Source organism: Paramacrobiotus metropolitanus, unplaced genomic scaffold (assembly GCF_019649055.1).
Source record: "Paramacrobiotus metropolitanus isolate TYO unplaced genomic scaffold, Prichtersi_v1.0 Parri_scaffold0000044, whole genome shotgun sequence".
NCBI lineage: Eukaryota > Metazoa > Tardigrada > Eutardigrada > Parachela > Macrobiotidae > Paramacrobiotus > Paramacrobiotus metropolitanus.
Window position 1 is genome coordinate 446,491 of NW_026570264.1, and position 17,694 is coordinate 464,184.

The following is a 17,694-nucleotide window of genomic DNA, read 5'->3' on the forward strand; positions in this document are numbered from 1 at the left end:
TCGGTGTTAGGTCACGTTCACAATCGACACTAAGGAATTCTGGATACCCCGTGGCGCGACCATCTACAACATCCGACGCGTAACTACCAACAATGAAAACTTCTCCTCGATCTTTCTCGGCTGTGAGATACGAATGAGTCTTGAAAAAATTACGAAGCCACGCGAAGGAGCAGTCGCAGTGCAGACGGTATACATCCTCCAACTTATAATATTTCCAGTTAGACGGAAAATGCGGTTCGCCATCATTTATCTTTTTCAGCTCGCCCTGATGCACCATATGAGCGCTGACATAGCTCTCCAGCACCAAGCTGCGCAGATGCGCTAACGCTGTAAACGTGTACGGCTCCAGAAACTGTATACTCGACAAACGAGATACAATTTGCCGTACGCGCGGCATTTGCTGGAAATCCTGCTTGCGGACGACCAGTCCGGAGCAATGGTCGATTTGCAAATATAGTAGATTTATCAGGTCGCCAAGGTGGTAAATTTTGGCCGTGGTGTAGGGCGTGGCACCACTGCCTACGCTCAAGCTGATTATCTGCTGGCGTATGGGTTCACGACGCTGGTTTGCAGTGTGTCTGTTGTGCCGTTGCCGTCGTTAAGGGAAACGACGACAGCGCGTCGAGGACTTATGCGGCTTATGTTGCGAGCAACTTCGGCCGCCCTGTGACTTTCGTCGCATCCCAGCTCAACATACGTTTCGAAAAGATCGTATTCCGTGGTGGCCGGGGCGGTGCAGTAGGATAGTTCGAGAGAATGGACAGGGCTACATTAATAATCACGCAGCATAACATACTGCATGCATTCCTCCGCGGTTAGTCGGTCTAAGCGGAACCCTCCACCTGAGAGGTACGGTTCGGGTGTGATGGCAACTGGCTGACCGTTCGTTTGCTCTTGAGTAGTGCATTCCATTTCGAGACTATCTTTCTGAGCTACAATAATATAACAACATTTTTGTTTTACCGTAGAAATCCTAATATAAAAGGGGTTAATTTGAGTGCTATATTGATTTATGGTAATAAATTTAATACATTCGATTACCTGATAAATACTATGGGAATCACGCCAAAAAAATTCCACCAAAAGCAAGAGCGAAGTTCCGCTGCATTTTACTTTGCAGCAGACGAATGGATAACGTTTCAAAAATGTCGAGTTTGATTTCGGCTCAGTTTATAAAAAAATGTTGCTGAGAATGTACTGTACTTAATGATACGAGTGGTATTATATTATACCATTATTTTGTCAGCGAGTGACGCTGTATAGAATATTACTATATCTACTGTTCCAAGTGCGCACTTGGAAGAAAAACGTTCGCATTTGCAGTCAGCACAAAAGAGAAAACATTTACTGCAATGTACAGTACGGCACCGATAATATTCTTGCCATCCACTGAGTAGGCTTAGAGAATGCCCCGAGACATAAAACCGCGTTAAAAATATGCTGAGTACTTCCAATGATCCCCAGCTTAAACTGAAATCGGCATGATGTCGTAATACTGCTGACTGTGTATCACCCGGGCATGTGATTTCGTTCCAAATGCATATGAAGGTTCTGCGAAAGTCTTTTCTGCCTTTTGGATTTTCCAGTTGTTCCGGATACCGGTACATCAAGAGTACATAACCATAATTCTGTGCGTAATGACTAACTGGCAACTTCCGTGTACGTATTTATTTAGTGTCTGTGCATGTACCGTATATAGGAAATGTAATTTATTATAATAATAATAATGTAGTAATTATTACGACTGCATCGGCGGTCCGATAGCGTAATTAATGCATTCCAAGGCACTTTACCCGTTTTTACAGCGAAACGCGACGCATTAAGAACTGCATAATACAGTCATAAAGGAAATTTTGGTAGCAATTTAATTGTTTTCTTGACGCTGTATAGTGACATTGTGAAGTATTAGCATGAGTCATAACTACAGCATGATTCCCTCTAGCAAGTCTGCTGTGCCGATTGTCTAGTTCTTCTACCTGAATGCTTGTCCGTACCATCATGCTTTATAAGTCACAGTCTCCGAATGTGACAGGACGTCACCATATAGTCTTGATACAGTCATCTGACTAGTCGATCGTCTGATAAATGTATTAGCAATTTAGCAGGGTTAGCTCTAGTAAAACCTTTTTGCTACAACACTGCATGGCATAAGCAGCTTTGCTCCGGTAAAGCTCAGAATTATTGCGGTTAACTGCAAGTGGCCGCGTTTTCTTTATTTTTTTGCGACGAGATGTTAATTTTAGGATATTGTATACGCGGGTAAGAGGAAAATACCGGTTCGTTTTGTTAAGTGAAATCAGCATGTCAGGATGTAGCATCCAGTATTGTAAGAAAATCCCGTACCGGTTAAAAAATTTGTCGGGGTTAGATCACGTTGACAATCGACACTAAGAAATTCAGGATTCCAGGTAACGAGGCCATATACAGGCTGTTAAACATAATTTTCTACAACAAAAATCTCTGTCAAATTCTTCTTGGCCGTGAGATACGAATGGGTTTTCAAGAAGCTGCGAAGCCACGCGAAAGAACAATCGGCACGTTGCATATTATATAGAAGCGTAGTTTTTCCCGTCTCGGACTACTGTGCATCCGTAACATTTCCAGCTCAAATAGGATTGATTGATACTATCAAAAATGTCAGAAAAGATTTGTTAGATGGCTTCCTGTCAAAGGTCAACCGAGTAATTACCAAAGCAGGCTAAAAGAACTTGAATGGGAACCGATCGTGCGGCGAAATCTCAAACAAAATTTGCAACTGACTTACAAACTTTCGTTAAACCTTATTCCGTACGGAGAAAAATTATTCCGCAAGGATGTCATTGCGCATTGTGGTGTTGCAAGTGTGACGCGTCATCGACAGAGGATGGATGAACATCCATGCCCGATAGTCTCTACCGGATCAACGTTTTGCGGTCAAGCACTTCCACCTTCGGATAAATCTTTCGCCTATCGGATGGCAAGGATATGGAACGATTAACGCATACCGGCAGAAGATTATGGGAGTCTGACTAAATTTAAAGCGGCATTTATAATGTTAACTGGAGCACAGTGAAGTCACTTAAGAAGTTTTACCATACTGATCATGTGAAGTTTTTGGAAATATGAACGCTTATTTAGTTTGTTTGCTTATCGTTGTTCGATTTTTTCAGTTTAATTTTTTTTATGACGAGTCTGCTGCCTCGGATTGGGTCTTACCCAGATTGTGTGCGGTCGTGAAACGATTAAACTTAACTTAACTTTACCAGTTTGCACTTTGCAGTATCTCCAATAATATATAATTTGTACGAGTACCTTAAACAGAACCTTAACCGAATTTAAAATTCAAGGAAATAACCCAAACAATCAACACGACTATTTTCGCCGCGCAATTAACGGACACCTAGTGATTCAGTTAGAATTTGATCTGCGACCGTCAACCACACAAAAGCGGCGGCTAAGCCGAAGCTGTTTTTTGCAGTCATATATTGTAGTTTACGACCCCATTGACATCCATGGTTCGCTTCAGAGCATACAGAAACGCTGGTCATATCATTTATTTTTGTTGCAGCAGCTTATGTTAAGCATCAGAAACTACACAATTTGGCAGCACTGAAAAGAACCAAGAACGACCGTTTTGCAGTTTGTACGAAAGAGAAATTTCTTCCAGCAATATTCTGCGACAGCAGATTGTGATATTCTTACCGTCAAAATGTGCCCTCCAGGTATACTCTCCAGGGATACAGAGCATGCAGATTCCGCATCTTTGAGTCATTCAAACAGGGATCTTAGAACTGGCCTGATGTTTCGTTATAATTATGTGTTTGTCTGATAGTCTGCATAAATGCCGGTTGATTTGCCACTAATATACTACAGTACTTACTATGTAAACGATGCAATTGCACCGACTGTTATTGTAAAAAAGTGTCGTACCGGTGTTCAGCTTAATCAATTGTGGCTTCCCTAAATTTAATGCAGTACTTTGGTCCTTGTAATAATAATCAGCGCAGTTATATTGTTGCGTTCTGCACGAAATAACGCACGTTCGTATTTTAAGCGGAAATAGCAGCTTTTTTTCTCGGAAACATTGATGAAGAAATGATTTTTGTCTACCCATAACATAATTTGACTAGCGTAGTTCTCTTACCGGCATCGTGCCAAGGCTCAAAATTACATTTTAGCTAAACAGAAATAACGGTTGTGGACAAATACGACTGTTAGTAACATTTTTTTCAACAAATCAATAACGCTTTTTTCAGTTTGAGGTTAAGACATGGAGTTAAAAGTCAGCAGCCGATTAATGATAGTTGTTTTATATGGATAAAGAAGTGCAGAAGCTCTGACGTATGCAGATGATTGTGCAATACATCAAACTGTAGCATCATGTTATAGAAGGAAAATTCCGATTCCAAAATTATCTGGCGTGAATTCAGGCTGAGATTTTCCGAATACTAACTCTTACGACTTATTAGGAACATATTTTTTTAATAGACAACTTACTGTTGCTCCTGAGATTTTATTAGAGATTGACAGCTGTTGCTAATTTTTCTGGTGTTAGATTAATCTGTTGGTCAACTCCTAATTAAGAACGCTTAATCAACACCGTAAAGGGATGCGAAACGGGCGGGTTAAAGAAAAAAGCCGGATACGCTCGCGAATCAACTTTAGACGATGGCGTTGCGCTTCCCGGGCTCGAGTTTTGGGTCGTAGTGGTCGGCCGCTGCGCACCCCTTCCACTCAGTCCTCCCAGCTGGAGTAAGGAGTTATCACCAGTGCAGTTGATGTGCACGATTGCAGAACTCGTTAGATTTGTACCGGGGTTGTCGACAAACACCTGCAGATGCGCAGTCCGAGGTTTTGCACCAGAGAGCGCAGAAACTAGACAGAGACGGGCCCACTCACCAACAATGTTGTTGATTCGCGCACTTTGCTCCTTAACCGAAGAATGCCGCTAGCTGGATCAACGGTGGCAATCCTGTATAAAATGAATCTTTTCAAGATAATTTATTGACAAACGGTAAAAAAATACAGCAAACAGCAATACAAGATAGTCGGCCCGCGCTAAAGCTCGGACTTGGACTCGGACTTGGACTACTAAAACTTGGACTTGGACTTCACTTGGACTCTAAAATTTGGACTCTTAAATTAGGACTTCACTTGGACTTGGACTCGGACTTCACGTAAAATTGAACTTGGACTTTACTTGGACGCTAAAACTTGGACTTCATGACTTTGACTTGGATTTAGGCGTTTCTTATGTTTCTTATGTCTTCTTACGTTTCTTCATGTTTTCTTAGGTTTCTCGTGTTTCTCAGGTTTCTTAGGTTTCTTAGGTTTCTCAGGTTTCTTAGGTAGCTAAGGTTTCTTACGTTTCTTAGGTTTCTTGGATTTCTGAGGTTTCTAAGATTGCTGAGTTTATCTAGTATTCTTTGGTATTCTGGGAAACCTAAGAAACCTGAAAAAGGTAAGAAGCCTAAGAATACCTAAGAAATCTAAGAAACCAAAGAAACCTAAGAATAACATAAAAACCTAAGAATACCTAGGAATACTTAAGAAACCTAAGAAACCTAAAAACACTAAGAAACCTGAGAAACCTAAGAAAACATGAAGAAACTTAAAAGTCATAAAGCCCATGTTTTAAAGTTCAAGTAAAGTCCATGTCCAGTTTAAGTGAATGCCGAGTCCAAGTCCAAGTGAAGTCCGAGTTTGAGAGTCTAAGTTTTAGAGTCCAAGTGAAGTCCAAGTCCAAGTTTCAGAAATCCAAGTTCGAGTCCAAGTCCGAGCTTGAGCGCGGGCCAAGAAAGTCTTACGCTGTATCTTCTGGCTTGAGAAAAAATCGCCGAATATTGTTTCGCCCACGATCGGAATCAGAAGCCTGCTCAAATTTTGACAGTGATTTTGTGCAACACTTGCGTCGACATTTTCAGATTGTTGTCGCACTTACGCTAACCGTCCCAACGGGATTCGAGGGTTGATTGCAGTCAACATTAAAACTGTATGACACTTGATCGAATTCTGGTTTTCGTAAGTTCACGTTTTTTATGCCAATGAAAACATCTGTACCGCACACCTGTCAGCAAAAAAACCAAATCACCTAAATAGTAGATGTACTCAACAAACAGCTTCCAAAATACGGTTGCTGTAGTTTTTCTTGAAAGTTTCCTTACCGACTGATCGTCGACCTGTCCGGCAGCTCGCAAGTAAACTGAATCAACGGTTGGTTCCGACAGCGGACGGGCAACAGATATGGCACCCCTTAAAAATGCAGAAACCGTTTACTATCGCTAATTTCAGATTTCACTGTTGCAATAAATAACTGGTCTGAAATGTTGAAATAGCCGGTGGCAGACGCGTCGATGATTTGGAACCGGAAGCCAGGCGAAGGCTGCAACAAAACTGACCTCGGTTTTGTTACCTGTTTTAACACTTTTGCGATTATGAATGATTTACGTATCTGTGGCGCTCTGTAAGAGATTTATTTTACAATTGGAAAAACGTTTCCTGTTACTGTGATGGAGCAGACTATGTCCTATGGAAATAATGTTGCATTTTTCATAGTCAAAAAACGCTTTGCTGGAAGTTTTAGAGCAACGTACAATGGACGGCAGGCTGGTTACCACGGTACCGACAGGTGTATCTTCGTTAACGTCAATGGGAATCGATGCCGCACTGCATGGCGGGAGTTCTGGTACAAGCAGAGGCGGATCGCTAGCGACCGTGGGGGGTGGCACTGTTTTAGGTGTCCACGTGTGGCAGTTAAAATACACCATCAGCAGTTGCTTTGCCGTCGACAGGCCATCACATTCGTAAATTGCTGTCATTATATGCTTTCCTATGAGAAATTGGTCTATTGGTCGAGAGAAAACAATTGTGATGTTGCACTGGAAATCCGGATTGCAGACTACCGGAAACACCGGTAGAAAATGTCTGCAATGCATGTTACAGAATGCAGACATACCGTAAAGTATTTCTGCGCCACTTTTGATGTGTACTCGTACAATAAGTTCTTGCTTGCAATAATTGTAAAGGAAAAGTGTAGATCGTTGAAACTTAGTGTTACCTGCTTGTAATTGTCATTCGCAGTTTCGTAAAATCCACGTAAGGACTGAATTTCACTGGGAAAGATCCTACCACTATAGGGACACTGGACCCTGGACATGCGTCTACGCTACAAATTAACCAAAAAATTTATTGGAAAGTTATTAGAGTATACGACTACTGCTGGGGATCAAAAACTAAAAAGCTCCTCTGTTTTAAAACTGTGGTTTCTACGTAATTTATTTTTTTATTTTATTCTGGCTAACGGAGAGCATACTTAAAGGAGACATCAGGAGTGCCCGCATGAAGGGAGTTCGGGTCAGACAGTGACGAAGTGGGCCGTGGCGGCCATGATGCAACCGGTTCATGCAGATGCAAAGGCAGGGCAGTCGGCGGCTGGAAACTCTTGCCCTGACAGGAATTAACGTACTCCGGTGGGGAATAGATGCCAATGGCCAAAATTCCCTGCATTCCCTCGTGGTCAGGCACATCGCGGCCTTGAACACGGGCGAATTCCCAGGTTACCGTGTTGCGTGGACAGTAGCCACTGGCCAGTATTACGTCTCCCGTTCGCGGGTCCAGCATAATGAACGGATTTCCATTTGGTGTGAGCACAACCTCACCCCAGCCGGTCTTATTCAGATTCCCGACTAAGGTGAATGTGCCAGAGTAATTTGGAACGAACCATGACCACACTGGGGTGGAACTGAGCATGCCGTCCGTAACTATTGTTTCGTAATCTACCATAATGTGAGGATTAGTGTTGCGTTACAGTTCATAAACGAGATCGCTCGATACGAGGAACACGTGTATCTTTAATTGATAGAGCGAGCAACCCTTATCATCATTTGTTAACTGTGGCCGTGCTCGTGCACCATGGCCAGGTTACTGCAAAATCGAAAGCGATTTAAGCGCGATAAAACCGAAAGAATTATTTTTCTATACAGCAAACTCTACATACTGAAATCAACAAATTAAACTAAAAGCGCCCAGAAATATGTACAATGTACGTATATGAAAACAATAAAACTAATCTAGCATCAAACTAGCGGATAACGGCTGTTTTACAGATTTCGCACTAACACTGGCTTCCCTTGGCGGTTGACAGCGTGTCCTACCACATGCCCGGCAATCAGTTTGATGCTAATGGTAGTTCGGTCTATCAATTGATGGTACACGTTCCTTGTGCAAAAACTAGCTAAATTTTAGAAAATTAATTCATACATGATACTTCTATCCATGCACAGACGAACATGAGCCCAGAATTAATCATTAAGAGCTTTAAAACGGTAGCAGTGACCCATTATAAACTGAAATCGCTGGCATTGAAACCAGTGAGCAGGATAAACAAATAAAAAAAGAAGTTCCTCTAAACATTTCAACTGAAGTTTATTCTGTGCGACTCATTTGCGCAATATTCAGCACAATATAGCATTGAATCAAGTACCTGCCAGTTTAAAAGTGGAACAAACGAAAAGAGCGCACATCGGCGCAAAAATTCGCTTTGCTCGCTGTAATCCTTGTTGCATTTGATGCAGTAGGAACCCGAAGGTTTACGATTTTGGTCCAGAAGAAACTCTCCAGCGCATAAAATTACTACCCGTAATAGATATATGGCACCGCTAGTGCACGTGGTTCACTTAGCCAAAGAGCGGAACTGTGGAAACTGCTCGTAGCTGACTTGATCGCACAGTCAGACGAAACAAATGTTGTGTCATGCACAGTGGTGAGACAAAAATCTACTGATATTCTCGCGTGATTTGCGACAATGCTCGTACCGTGTATGGATGCCCTCAAGTCATAATATTACAGACCCTGTCTGTTCCATGAATATTTATTCAGTAAGCGATTTTAGACCGGTATGCAGCTGCATTCCTTGCAACAGTCTAACTGTAATTATTAACATATGAGTTTGGAAATAATTACACTGCATCGTCTAGTCGAGACGGTTTTGCACCCACCTCGTAAAACCAAAAATATTTCTACTTATCGTTATGTTGGATCATACTGACTCACACACTAAGACCGATTTTGGCCGTCTTCACTCAAAAACTGCTGGACAGGGCAACATGATGCACTCGTCCATAGTCATTCTGTCGAGGCGGAAAAACGTTCTGGAAGGATGGATTCGGACGCCCATTCCTGCTCGGAATTTCGCTCTTGTTTGACGCATTCCGTTTTTAGTCTTTCGCTCAATGTTGTGACCTGAAATAAGAAAGCACTCGCGATAAGTCCCTTGATGGGATGGTCAAAGTTGCTGGATAGTCAAAGTTACGATTACCTAACAACTGCGCGGCACAACATGCTAAAAGAACCTGATCAACCATAAAACATTAACTGCAGTCTAGTGGGCTGAATTCGAATGAACAGGCTTGTAAGTGAGCGAAGTAGGTTAAACCATTCGGACACTACCCGGTAGTGATTCAGATTACCGTAAAACAGCATTCAACAGCTTACACCAGTATTCTGCGACACAGTCAATATTTGTGTCGTCTACTTGCCTTAAAGGCAAAAAGGGCACAATCATGGATTATAAGTAGTGCACATGTACACTACTATTTTACACCCTGAACACGCCAAGTTGGCGGCATGGCATTCTGACTTGTTCCCGGGTCGTGTCGCGCATGTTTCCCAGATCTTTTTATAGTTTCTGGTGTAGTTTCCTTTTGCGCATTCGGCACATAGAAACTCAATCGGTTTTGGAGTGTGGTGTCGCGAGAAATACCTTACGAAACAAAGGCACCGAGGGAATGAGTAATGGCAGTGTTGGAAAAGAATTTAATTAGGCTAGAAATTCAGGAACGACTTTAGGCGATTGAAGCTAAGGTCAGTTCGATGACCCCCTAGAGAGCACTTCGTGAACAAAAACCAAACCTGCAGAAAGCCTTGGCGAACAGAATCGCTTTTTCTCCCGTACAAAGCGCTTGCTGAAAAAAACGAGGGCGGCCGCGGGAATTTGATTGTTATCAATATGGCGAGCCTTCGATCTGGATGGTGATAGAAAACTTGTCGCCTAGTTCTTTGTGGATTGTACTTTGCTGCGAACAGTCGAAAAATACTTCCCACAATTGCAAGGTGACCTCTCGAAGGAGGTCGTCCTACATTTGGACCACGCCCACCGTTATACCGCTGCCCTGACCCAGGAAGAACTTGAAGTCGGTAGTGATGAGTGCGTTCCGAAGGGCTACTAAATGGTTAAGTCAAAAAATTTGGTATTTTTTGACTACGGCCTAAACGGAAATTTAAAACGAATTTTATGTGGGAGGAGCTGAACCTTGGTAGCTGAACTGCAGCGCATTTTCAAAGTGGTCTCCTCCAGTTTTGAAATTCCTGGAATTCGTAACAAGCTCATATCTTAGAAACCTTAAACGCAGGAGGTGTTAGATAGATTCAGTAATCACATAAAAGTTTAATAAAGTTAAATTCATGGGCCAATGGTTCATGGGAATTTTTTAAATGGAAGCCGCCAACTTGCCGTGGACAGGGTGTAAATTAATGGTAAACATTTTGGCCGGGAATCGAGGGCCGGTATGCTGTATAGAAATAATAAAATTACTTGTGGGCCAGTTGTGGCTGTACTTTGCTAAGCGTAGGTCTATTACTGTAATCATTTGCGCCATCAGATTTCAATTACATCCTCCGGAACGTAAACTCTTGGCGCAGTGAAGAGAAAACATTTCTACTTGTGCAGTTTGAAAGCAGATTGACAGCTCCGGCTCACTTGCCTGGTGCAAGATTTAAACTTTTAAATTCCTCGATATTTTATGGGATGCGGCCTCGACTCTCGAAGGTGCTCATATCTAGCAAGTGTAGCGGCGGTGCCGCTTACGTATGTACGAGTGCAGTTGTATGAGACGTACGAGTAGTACAGATTGCCCAGTTTAGGCTATTTAAGCGCAGCGACGACTAATGTGATGAGGTCATTCTCTGGCTTTCTTGGATTTCGGTCTTGAATTAAAGAGAATCTGGCCCGTAGTCTGGGTTTCTGGTGTTTCTATCCTCCTAGTTCTAATAGAATGTAAGGAAATAGGGACCCGTTTATCCAACTACGCTACACACGCTTTTATACATAACTGGTCTATCTGTTCCAATATTCTGCCCGTTTTACATGCTGATAAAAGCTATTTCCCATTTTTTGATAAACATTCAGGACCTGCTATAGCAAAATCGGATGTAGCAACTTATGACTGTCTTATTGCCACTGTTAAGGGATACGAAGCAGACTGAATAGAGGACACAGCAACTTGCGCTTGTGGAACAACTTTAGGCGACGGCATTTTCGGTCTTTGGGTCGTCGGGGTCGGATGTGATGCACCTTTTCCGCGCAGTCCTCCAATCCGGACTATAGAGTTATCGTCTGTACAGCTGATGTGCACGAATGCAGAGCTTGTCAGATTTGTGCCGGGGTTTTCAACAAACACCTGCAGAAGCGCATGTCGTTTTACAGTAGGAGTTTGTGCACCACAGTGTTGAGAAAAGCAGTTCTGGAGTGGAGTTCTGGACCTAAACCGCTTACCAATAACGTTGTTGACTGGTGCAGTATGCTCCTTAACCAAAGAGTGCCACTAACCGGATCAACGATAGCAATACTCGTACTGTAGAAAATAAATCCTTAGTAGGTATTTCAATGACAAAAGGTACAGTAGAGAGCAATACAAGCAAACACCTCCGAGGATTGCCTTACGCTGTATCTTCCGGGTTAAGAAAAAACCGGCGATTTGCAGTTGCTCCACGATCTGAATCCAAGGCCTGCTCATATATCAGTTGTTCGTTAAAACACTTTACATGACCCTTGAGAAGAAAATTATTACGCATTAGACTATTTCCGCATTACATTTGCACTTACAGTAACAGTTCCAATGGGGATCGAGGGATTATTGCAGTCAGCGGCAAAACTGTATGACACTTGATTAAATTCTGGCATTCGTGAGCTGACTCTCCTTATAGTAATGAGAATATCTGTAGCGCACACCTGTCAGTCACCAAATCAAATTATTTACGTAGCCGGAATATCTCGCAAGTTAGTGAAATACTGTAAATATCGATAAATCCTTACAGATCGATTTTTGACTAGCCCGGCAACGCGCAAATAGACCGAACCAATAGTTGGTTCCGACAACGGTCTGGCAACAGCTACGGATCCCCTAAAATGCAAAAACGGTTGAGTGTAATTCGTTTAGTTTACCGTATTAGTACATATCCTAATAAAATACATTACTGGTGTGATATGTTAAAATAGCCAGCAGCAGACGCGTCAAGGATTTGGAATCGGAAGCCGGGCGATGGCTGTAAAAAATTATCCGACATGGCAATTAGCTTTAAATTGCAATTTATTTTAAGATCAGTGCTGTACTTTATGGTTTAAAATACGTTTTTTCATAACTACCAAAGATTTGCTAAGAAATTAATGGGCAACGTACGATGGACGGCAGACTGGTTACTACGGTACCGACAGGTGTATCTTCGTTAACACCAAGGGAAACTGATGCCCTACTACACGGTGGAAGTTCTGGAACCGCCATCGTTGGTTTGCTGGCGACCGTTGGCGGGGGCAGAGTTTGACTGAATTGCAGCGAGTCGCATTGCACAGAAACCACCAACTGTTGCGATGTCGTCGAAAGACCACCTCCTTCGTAATTGACTGTCATGACATACAGTCCTTGCATACTAGTGTCCAGTGGTCGGGTGGAAACTAGTGTAATGTTGCACAGGAGATCTGGATCGCAGACCACCGGAAGTGCAGGTTGGAAAAGGCTATAATGCCGATGTATTTAAGCGCCGCTTGTAGTATGTGTGTTGTCTTACACTACTTGCTAGGAAAAACTTGAAATCGATAATTTTAATGTTACCTGTTCGAAATTGTCATTCGCAGTTTCGACAAATCCACGTTAGGGCTGAATTTCGCTCTGAATGATCCTACCACTGCAGGAACGCCGGACCCTGTGTGACATTGGTTTACGCTACAAATGGAGCACAAAAATGTAATGAATATGTAATTAATAATATATTAGCTGTTGTAGAGGATCAAAACTGAGAATCTCTTAATAATTTCCAAAATTTTGGTTTTGAATTCTGTTTGGCAAAAACTATTTTCCTAAAGATTAACTTACCTAAACGAAGCATCCCCGGCAACAGCATCGGAATCCGGCAGTGATGTAGCCGGTTGGGAAGGAGATGGGGTCGGAGTAGTCGGCGGCTGGACAGGATTACTCTGGCACAATGGAAAGTACGCCGGCGAGGAGAAAATTACGAGGGACACGTTTCCTTGCTTGACGTTTCCAGCCACATCGCGGCCTTGAGCACCGACCAGTTCCCGTGTGGGGCTGCTGGGTGGACAATAGCCACTGGTCAGTGTCACGTCTGCCGTTTGCGGGTCCAGCACAATGAACGGATTTCCACCTGGTGCAAGCGTAAAGTGATGCCAACCAGGGCTGTGGAGACTGCCCACTAAAGTGGATGTGCCAGAGTAATTTAGAACGAAGAAGGACCAAATCATGGTGGGCGAGGGGGAACTGGAAATTCCGTCCGAATCTAGTGCTTCGTTACAAACAATAATGTAAGGATACACTTCGAGCTATGATTCGTAAACGATAATATTCGATTGTTTCGATTAATTATATGAATTATTCGATTATTCGATTAAATATTATACAAATTTTAAATACGGAAAGACACAAGACACAATAGTTTGACTTTACCTTCCGCTCTATTTTGCACAGCAGCTACAACGAGCATTCACTCACCTGTCGAATTCGAAGCCGGACATGCTAAAAGAACACACATCAGCGCAAACAGTAGCTGCATTTCTCGTTCCATTTAATGCAGCCGGAGTCCGAAGATTTATTTAGAATTCAGATCCGGATAAAGCCGCTCCCGTGCACAAGGGAAGCTAACACAAATATCAAGCACCTTTTCCCAGGGAGCAGAACAGCTGAAACGGCTTGTACATTAGTGGACTCGATTGCACACAAATGAATGTTCTGCTGTGAGCATAATGGCGAGAACAAACCAACTGATATCCTCGCGTTTCTGGCGACGCCGATACTGCTCATGCTGTGTATGTACAGTGTATGTATACCCTCAAGGCATACAGACACAGTGGAGTTCATGAATAATAATTATTCCGGCAACCAGTTAAGCCCGGCATGCAGCTGCCCTGCGACAGCGTGACTGTGATAACGGGCACATGACCTGACCGTAAGAAGGAATTTCGCTGCATCGGCTCATCAAGATAAGTCTGCACCCACCAGACAAACCCCTATATTATATATATACCTTCGGAACGCCTGACTCATTCACTTTAATAAGACCGCGTTCTGCAGTCTTCACTCGGGCGAAAACATGCTAACGCTTGGTTATTACTCCACAAATGGAAATTAAAAAAAAGCAAAAATTCCAAGTACAGATAGCAACACCTAAAATTTGGGGGATAAACTCGTGGAGGATGTTGCAGTTCTATAGAAGAAAGCCCTATCCATGTTTCAAAAAAAATGGGTTTCCACCATCTGTATTGGTCTGTGCATACCCAGCCATTGTGGACTGCTTCCAAATATTCTTGCCAGAAAACGAGTCTTTGGTCAGAAACATCAACGTTTACAGCGAACAAATTTTGTGCAAATTAGGCGATTTCAGTACAGTCAGGATAAGCGGCTAAATAAAAGCAAACACGTTCGATTATCGTAATGCCGAGTTTGCGCACTGGCGGCAAAAAAATACTCGAATGTCCATGGAGCAGGTGCGCTTATTTCCGAAGTGGGGCGTCATTTTGTGGGTGTGCCCTTATTTTCAACATGAAAGGATGCGCTTATTACGGGAGATCCAAAAATTCGATATTTGCGGTATACGCGGTAAAGTGTGCTGTCACGAGTGTTTTCTCGAGAACTGTCCCTACTCCTGACTCTTCGTGGTAGCTGACCAAGCAAGAACGTGCCGGTCGCTCTTTGTAAAACGGCAGTTTGGAGAATACGAGGACATTCGGGTGCTGTGAACATACCCTGCACGATTAGGCTGCGATGAACAGCCGGCTGAATTTATAGCCGTTTGCATTCAGACTGTGATATCAGTAGCGTTGCGAGCTACGGCTAACCAGCTGTTCATCGCAGCCTAATCGTGCAGGGTATGTTCACAGCACCCAAATGTCCTCGTACCCGATATTGTGTGAAATGCTGTTCAAGTGGTCCAGTACCAAATTTGCTGAAACGTTAGTACCACCACCATTTCTTCAAGAATCTACAAGTTTAAGCTGAGTCCGCGAAAAGCATGCAGTATTTAAATGTTCTCAAATGCCATTGCAGTATAGCCGGATTAACATAGACTACAATTTGTTATTTGATTATTTTGGTTTGGTTGCAAACGCCAAACACGTAATATTAATATTATATAAGAGGCGTTCAGTGTTTTTATGCATCATGAATTTCCTAATTTGTTTGGTTTTACTTATCATGAAAAAAAGCCTGCTCGCCGATGTTCCAGTGGGATACGAGCGTCAAAGTCCAATATTAACCTTTAATTCGGCAAATCCGTATGTAGAAGCCGGGGTGAGTTTCGCTTATTGGCCTTCACCATTGTATTCATAGTCAATTTCAGAAAGCGCGAAAAAATTAATTTCAAACCCTAATGGATATGTCCATCAGGAGTAATGAAACCCGAAGCTTTGACAAAATCTCAATCGTTTCTGTTACAGTTTGCGGCTGAACTGACGCGAATCTTGGCTGGACCCACTAAGAAAACAACAACTACGACAACCACCACAACAACAACGACAACGCCGTGCCCGGAATGCCACGTCTCCGGCAAGTGTCTATTTAATAAGTGTTTATTTAATAAATGTGCCTATTTAATAAATCCGGAAGCATCCATTTAATAATGTCTGTTTAAGTGTCTATTTAATAAATCTAGAAGTATCCGCCTTATTATTCAGATAATATTATTTATGCACACGGGCGAGCATAATCCAAGGAAAACATCTGTCGCATAAGGTCTGCAGGAAAGATAATCTTTCGTAAATACTTCATAATACCTCAGTACGTGACCTACTTTGAATGCCGGAATCAGTTAATGGCAGGGGCTTTTCGAGACCCCCATCGACAATGTACTATTTTTTAAAGCCAAAAGTCAGAATTTTTTTGTTCCGAAAACAATTTTTAAAAACATTTTCTAGATCAGAAAATTCGCTGATCATTAATACGTGGTCAGATATGGCTTAAAAAAATAGTACATGGTCGATGGGGGTCTCGAATAGCCCCTGGTTAATGGTGACTGGCAGTTTGGCACTGACTTGTAATTATGCAGAGATGGAAATTGGAGAGTGATGGTTATTTCTAAAATCTGTATCCTTAATTTTAATTTTTAACGATCCCGTATGGTATGGCAGCTTTAACCAATCATCCAATGTACAGATATCTTCATTCAACGGCATTTCATCTTTATCCGTTCTTCTAAAACGTTTTCCGTGTCGGTGTGCTTTAAACGGGTTATGATATCAGTAAGTTCGAGTTCACGCAGATTATCGGAATTCCTACACCGTGCAGTCAACATTAAAGCCCAAAGTAAACCTGTTTTTGCATTTGCAACCTTTTCCCGTAATATCTAACGAACAAAATGCAGTAAAATGTACATATTTACGAGTTATGCCAACCTCCATACTACTGCCCGCTCCGTCAACCTGTATACGCGTTACATGCAAGATGCGATTTTGAAGTGGCAACTGCGATTTTAAAGTGGCGCGCACCTACATACTGTAATCTGGCATTATTGACAATAATTTACTCGTTCGCTGTTGACATTCGATATTTCTTTTGCAGGCGGTCAATATTGCACTAAACGCTGGGGCGATGAAATGATATGCTTGACTGATCCCTTCATGATTTTGGTGGAACGAGCGGACCTCGGCTGCCTTGAGAAGAACATTCTTGGAGGACCGTCGCGTGCCAGAGCCGAGGACGTTGACTGGGCGTTTGATGTTCCTGAATTCTGGCGTGATCTTCCGGTAATGAAATGGGCCAACTATAGCGAATACATCTGGCAAGTGGATGACTGCACCATCAGGAGTGGCATAAAAACGAGCATCTATTGGGAGTTGGACTGCTATTATCAATGCTCGAAGGAGACCAACGCCTTTCAGAAAGGAGCACCCAAGGTTCCCAAGGATCACAAAGTCCACTGATAACCGTTTTATTTGAGAACGAGACAGAGGTAGATTTGCTTTTTCATCATGTAATCGCGTTATTTAACGACAGAGATCTATTTTCCTCGCAATGAAAAAATGCACGCTTGAACGTCAATAATGTTTTCTCGAAGAAGTGCATATACGGCAGTTCCTTTCTGTGCATCTGCAATTGTATGTTGTTGGCGAAAACCATAAAAATGGGTATTCAAGGACACTACGTTACAGGAAAAAAAATGTTTAGTATAAAATTCCCAACGCATCCAGACATTACAAAACTCTCGAAGCGGTTGCAACCGCCCACCGGTAAACCATCTGTTTTAGAAATATTCAAAGAAACGAATTTACCCAAGAGAGCATTTTATTATGCTTAAGCGCAAAATAAATACGTCACGCGATCAAAATAAATTCGAAAGTATCGGCAGATTAAGTCCACATTGATCAACCTATGTACTCTACACAAGTATGCATCTGTGCAAGTAGAAAATACCATTCTTATTATCCAAGCAGAAAAT

General features: G+C 42.4%; 2 protein-coding genes across 4 annotated transcripts; both read right to left on the minus strand.

Annotated features, from left to right (window-relative positions):
• Window positions 1–4,453: 4,453 nt before the first annotated feature.
• Window positions 4,454–8,722, minus strand: LOC129591106 (uncharacterized). Its single transcript, XM_055486636.1, has 10 exons — window positions 8,462–8,722; window positions 7,292–7,754; window positions 7,037–7,144; window positions 6,573–6,903; window positions 6,294–6,361; window positions 6,144–6,231; window positions 5,921–6,046; window positions 5,787–5,851; window positions 4,879–4,951; window positions 4,454–4,810 (listed from the first exon to the last, which is right to left on the minus strand). The coding sequence occupies exons 1-10, from the start codon at window positions 8,541–8,543 to the stop codon at window positions 4,559–4,561; spliced, it is 1,656 nt and encodes a 551-aa protein (XP_055342611.1). The 5' UTR covers window positions 8,544–8,722; the 3' UTR covers window positions 4,454–4,558.
• A 2,211-nt stretch (window positions 8,723–10,933) lies between these two features.
• On the minus strand, window positions 10,934–14,010 carry LOC129591104 (protocadherin beta-6-like). 3 transcript variants are annotated; one of them, XM_055486635.1, is made up of 10 exons: window positions 13,758–14,010; window positions 13,125–13,545; window positions 12,864–12,974; window positions 12,435–12,768; window positions 12,233–12,300; window positions 12,071–12,158; window positions 11,861–11,986; window positions 11,699–11,763; window positions 11,531–11,609; window positions 10,934–11,435 (listed from the first exon to the last, which is right to left on the minus strand). In XM_055486635.1, the coding sequence occupies exons 1-10, from the start codon at window positions 13,828–13,830 to the stop codon at window positions 11,196–11,198; spliced, it is 1,605 nt and encodes a 534-aa protein (XP_055342610.1). In that variant the 5' UTR covers window positions 13,831–14,010; the 3' UTR covers window positions 10,934–11,195. The 3 variants fall into 3 exon arrangements, 2 of the variants coding, with proteins under 2 accessions (XP_055342610.1, XP_055342609.1); XM_055486634.1 differs by having other exon boundaries at window positions 13,125–13,551; XR_008690813.1 differs by having other exon boundaries at window positions 11,388–11,435; window positions 11,681–11,763; window positions 13,125–13,551.
• Window positions 14,011–17,694: the final 3,684 nt, after the last annotated feature.

Bases quoted from the DNA above. Each gene is read 5' to 3' on its own strand.
- LOC129591104 (XM_055486634.1), bottom strand. From the start codon at position 13,830: ATGGAACGAGAAATGCAGCTACTGTTTGCGCTGATGTGTGTTCTTTTA. The intron at 12,975-13,124 runs GTAAGTTAATCT...CTCCATTTGTAG, and splicing joins GCCGGGGATGCTTCGTTTAG to CGTAAACCAATGTCACACAG. The intron at 12,159-12,232 runs GTAATGTATTTT...TTTGCATTTTAG, and splicing joins TATTTTAACATATCACACCA to GGGATCCGTAGCTGTTGCCA.
- LOC129591106 (XM_055486636.1), bottom strand. From the start codon at position 8,543: ATGCAACAAGGATTACAGCGAGCAAAGCGAATTTTTGCGCCGATGTGC. The intron at 7,145-7,291 runs GTATGCTCTCCG...GTTAATTTGTAG, and splicing joins ACTCCTGATGTCTCCTTTAA to CGTAGACGCATGTCCAGGGT. The intron at 4,952-5,786 runs GTAAGACTTTCT...CATTTTATACAG, and splicing joins CTCAAGCCAGAAGATACAGC to GATTGCCACCGTTGATCCAG.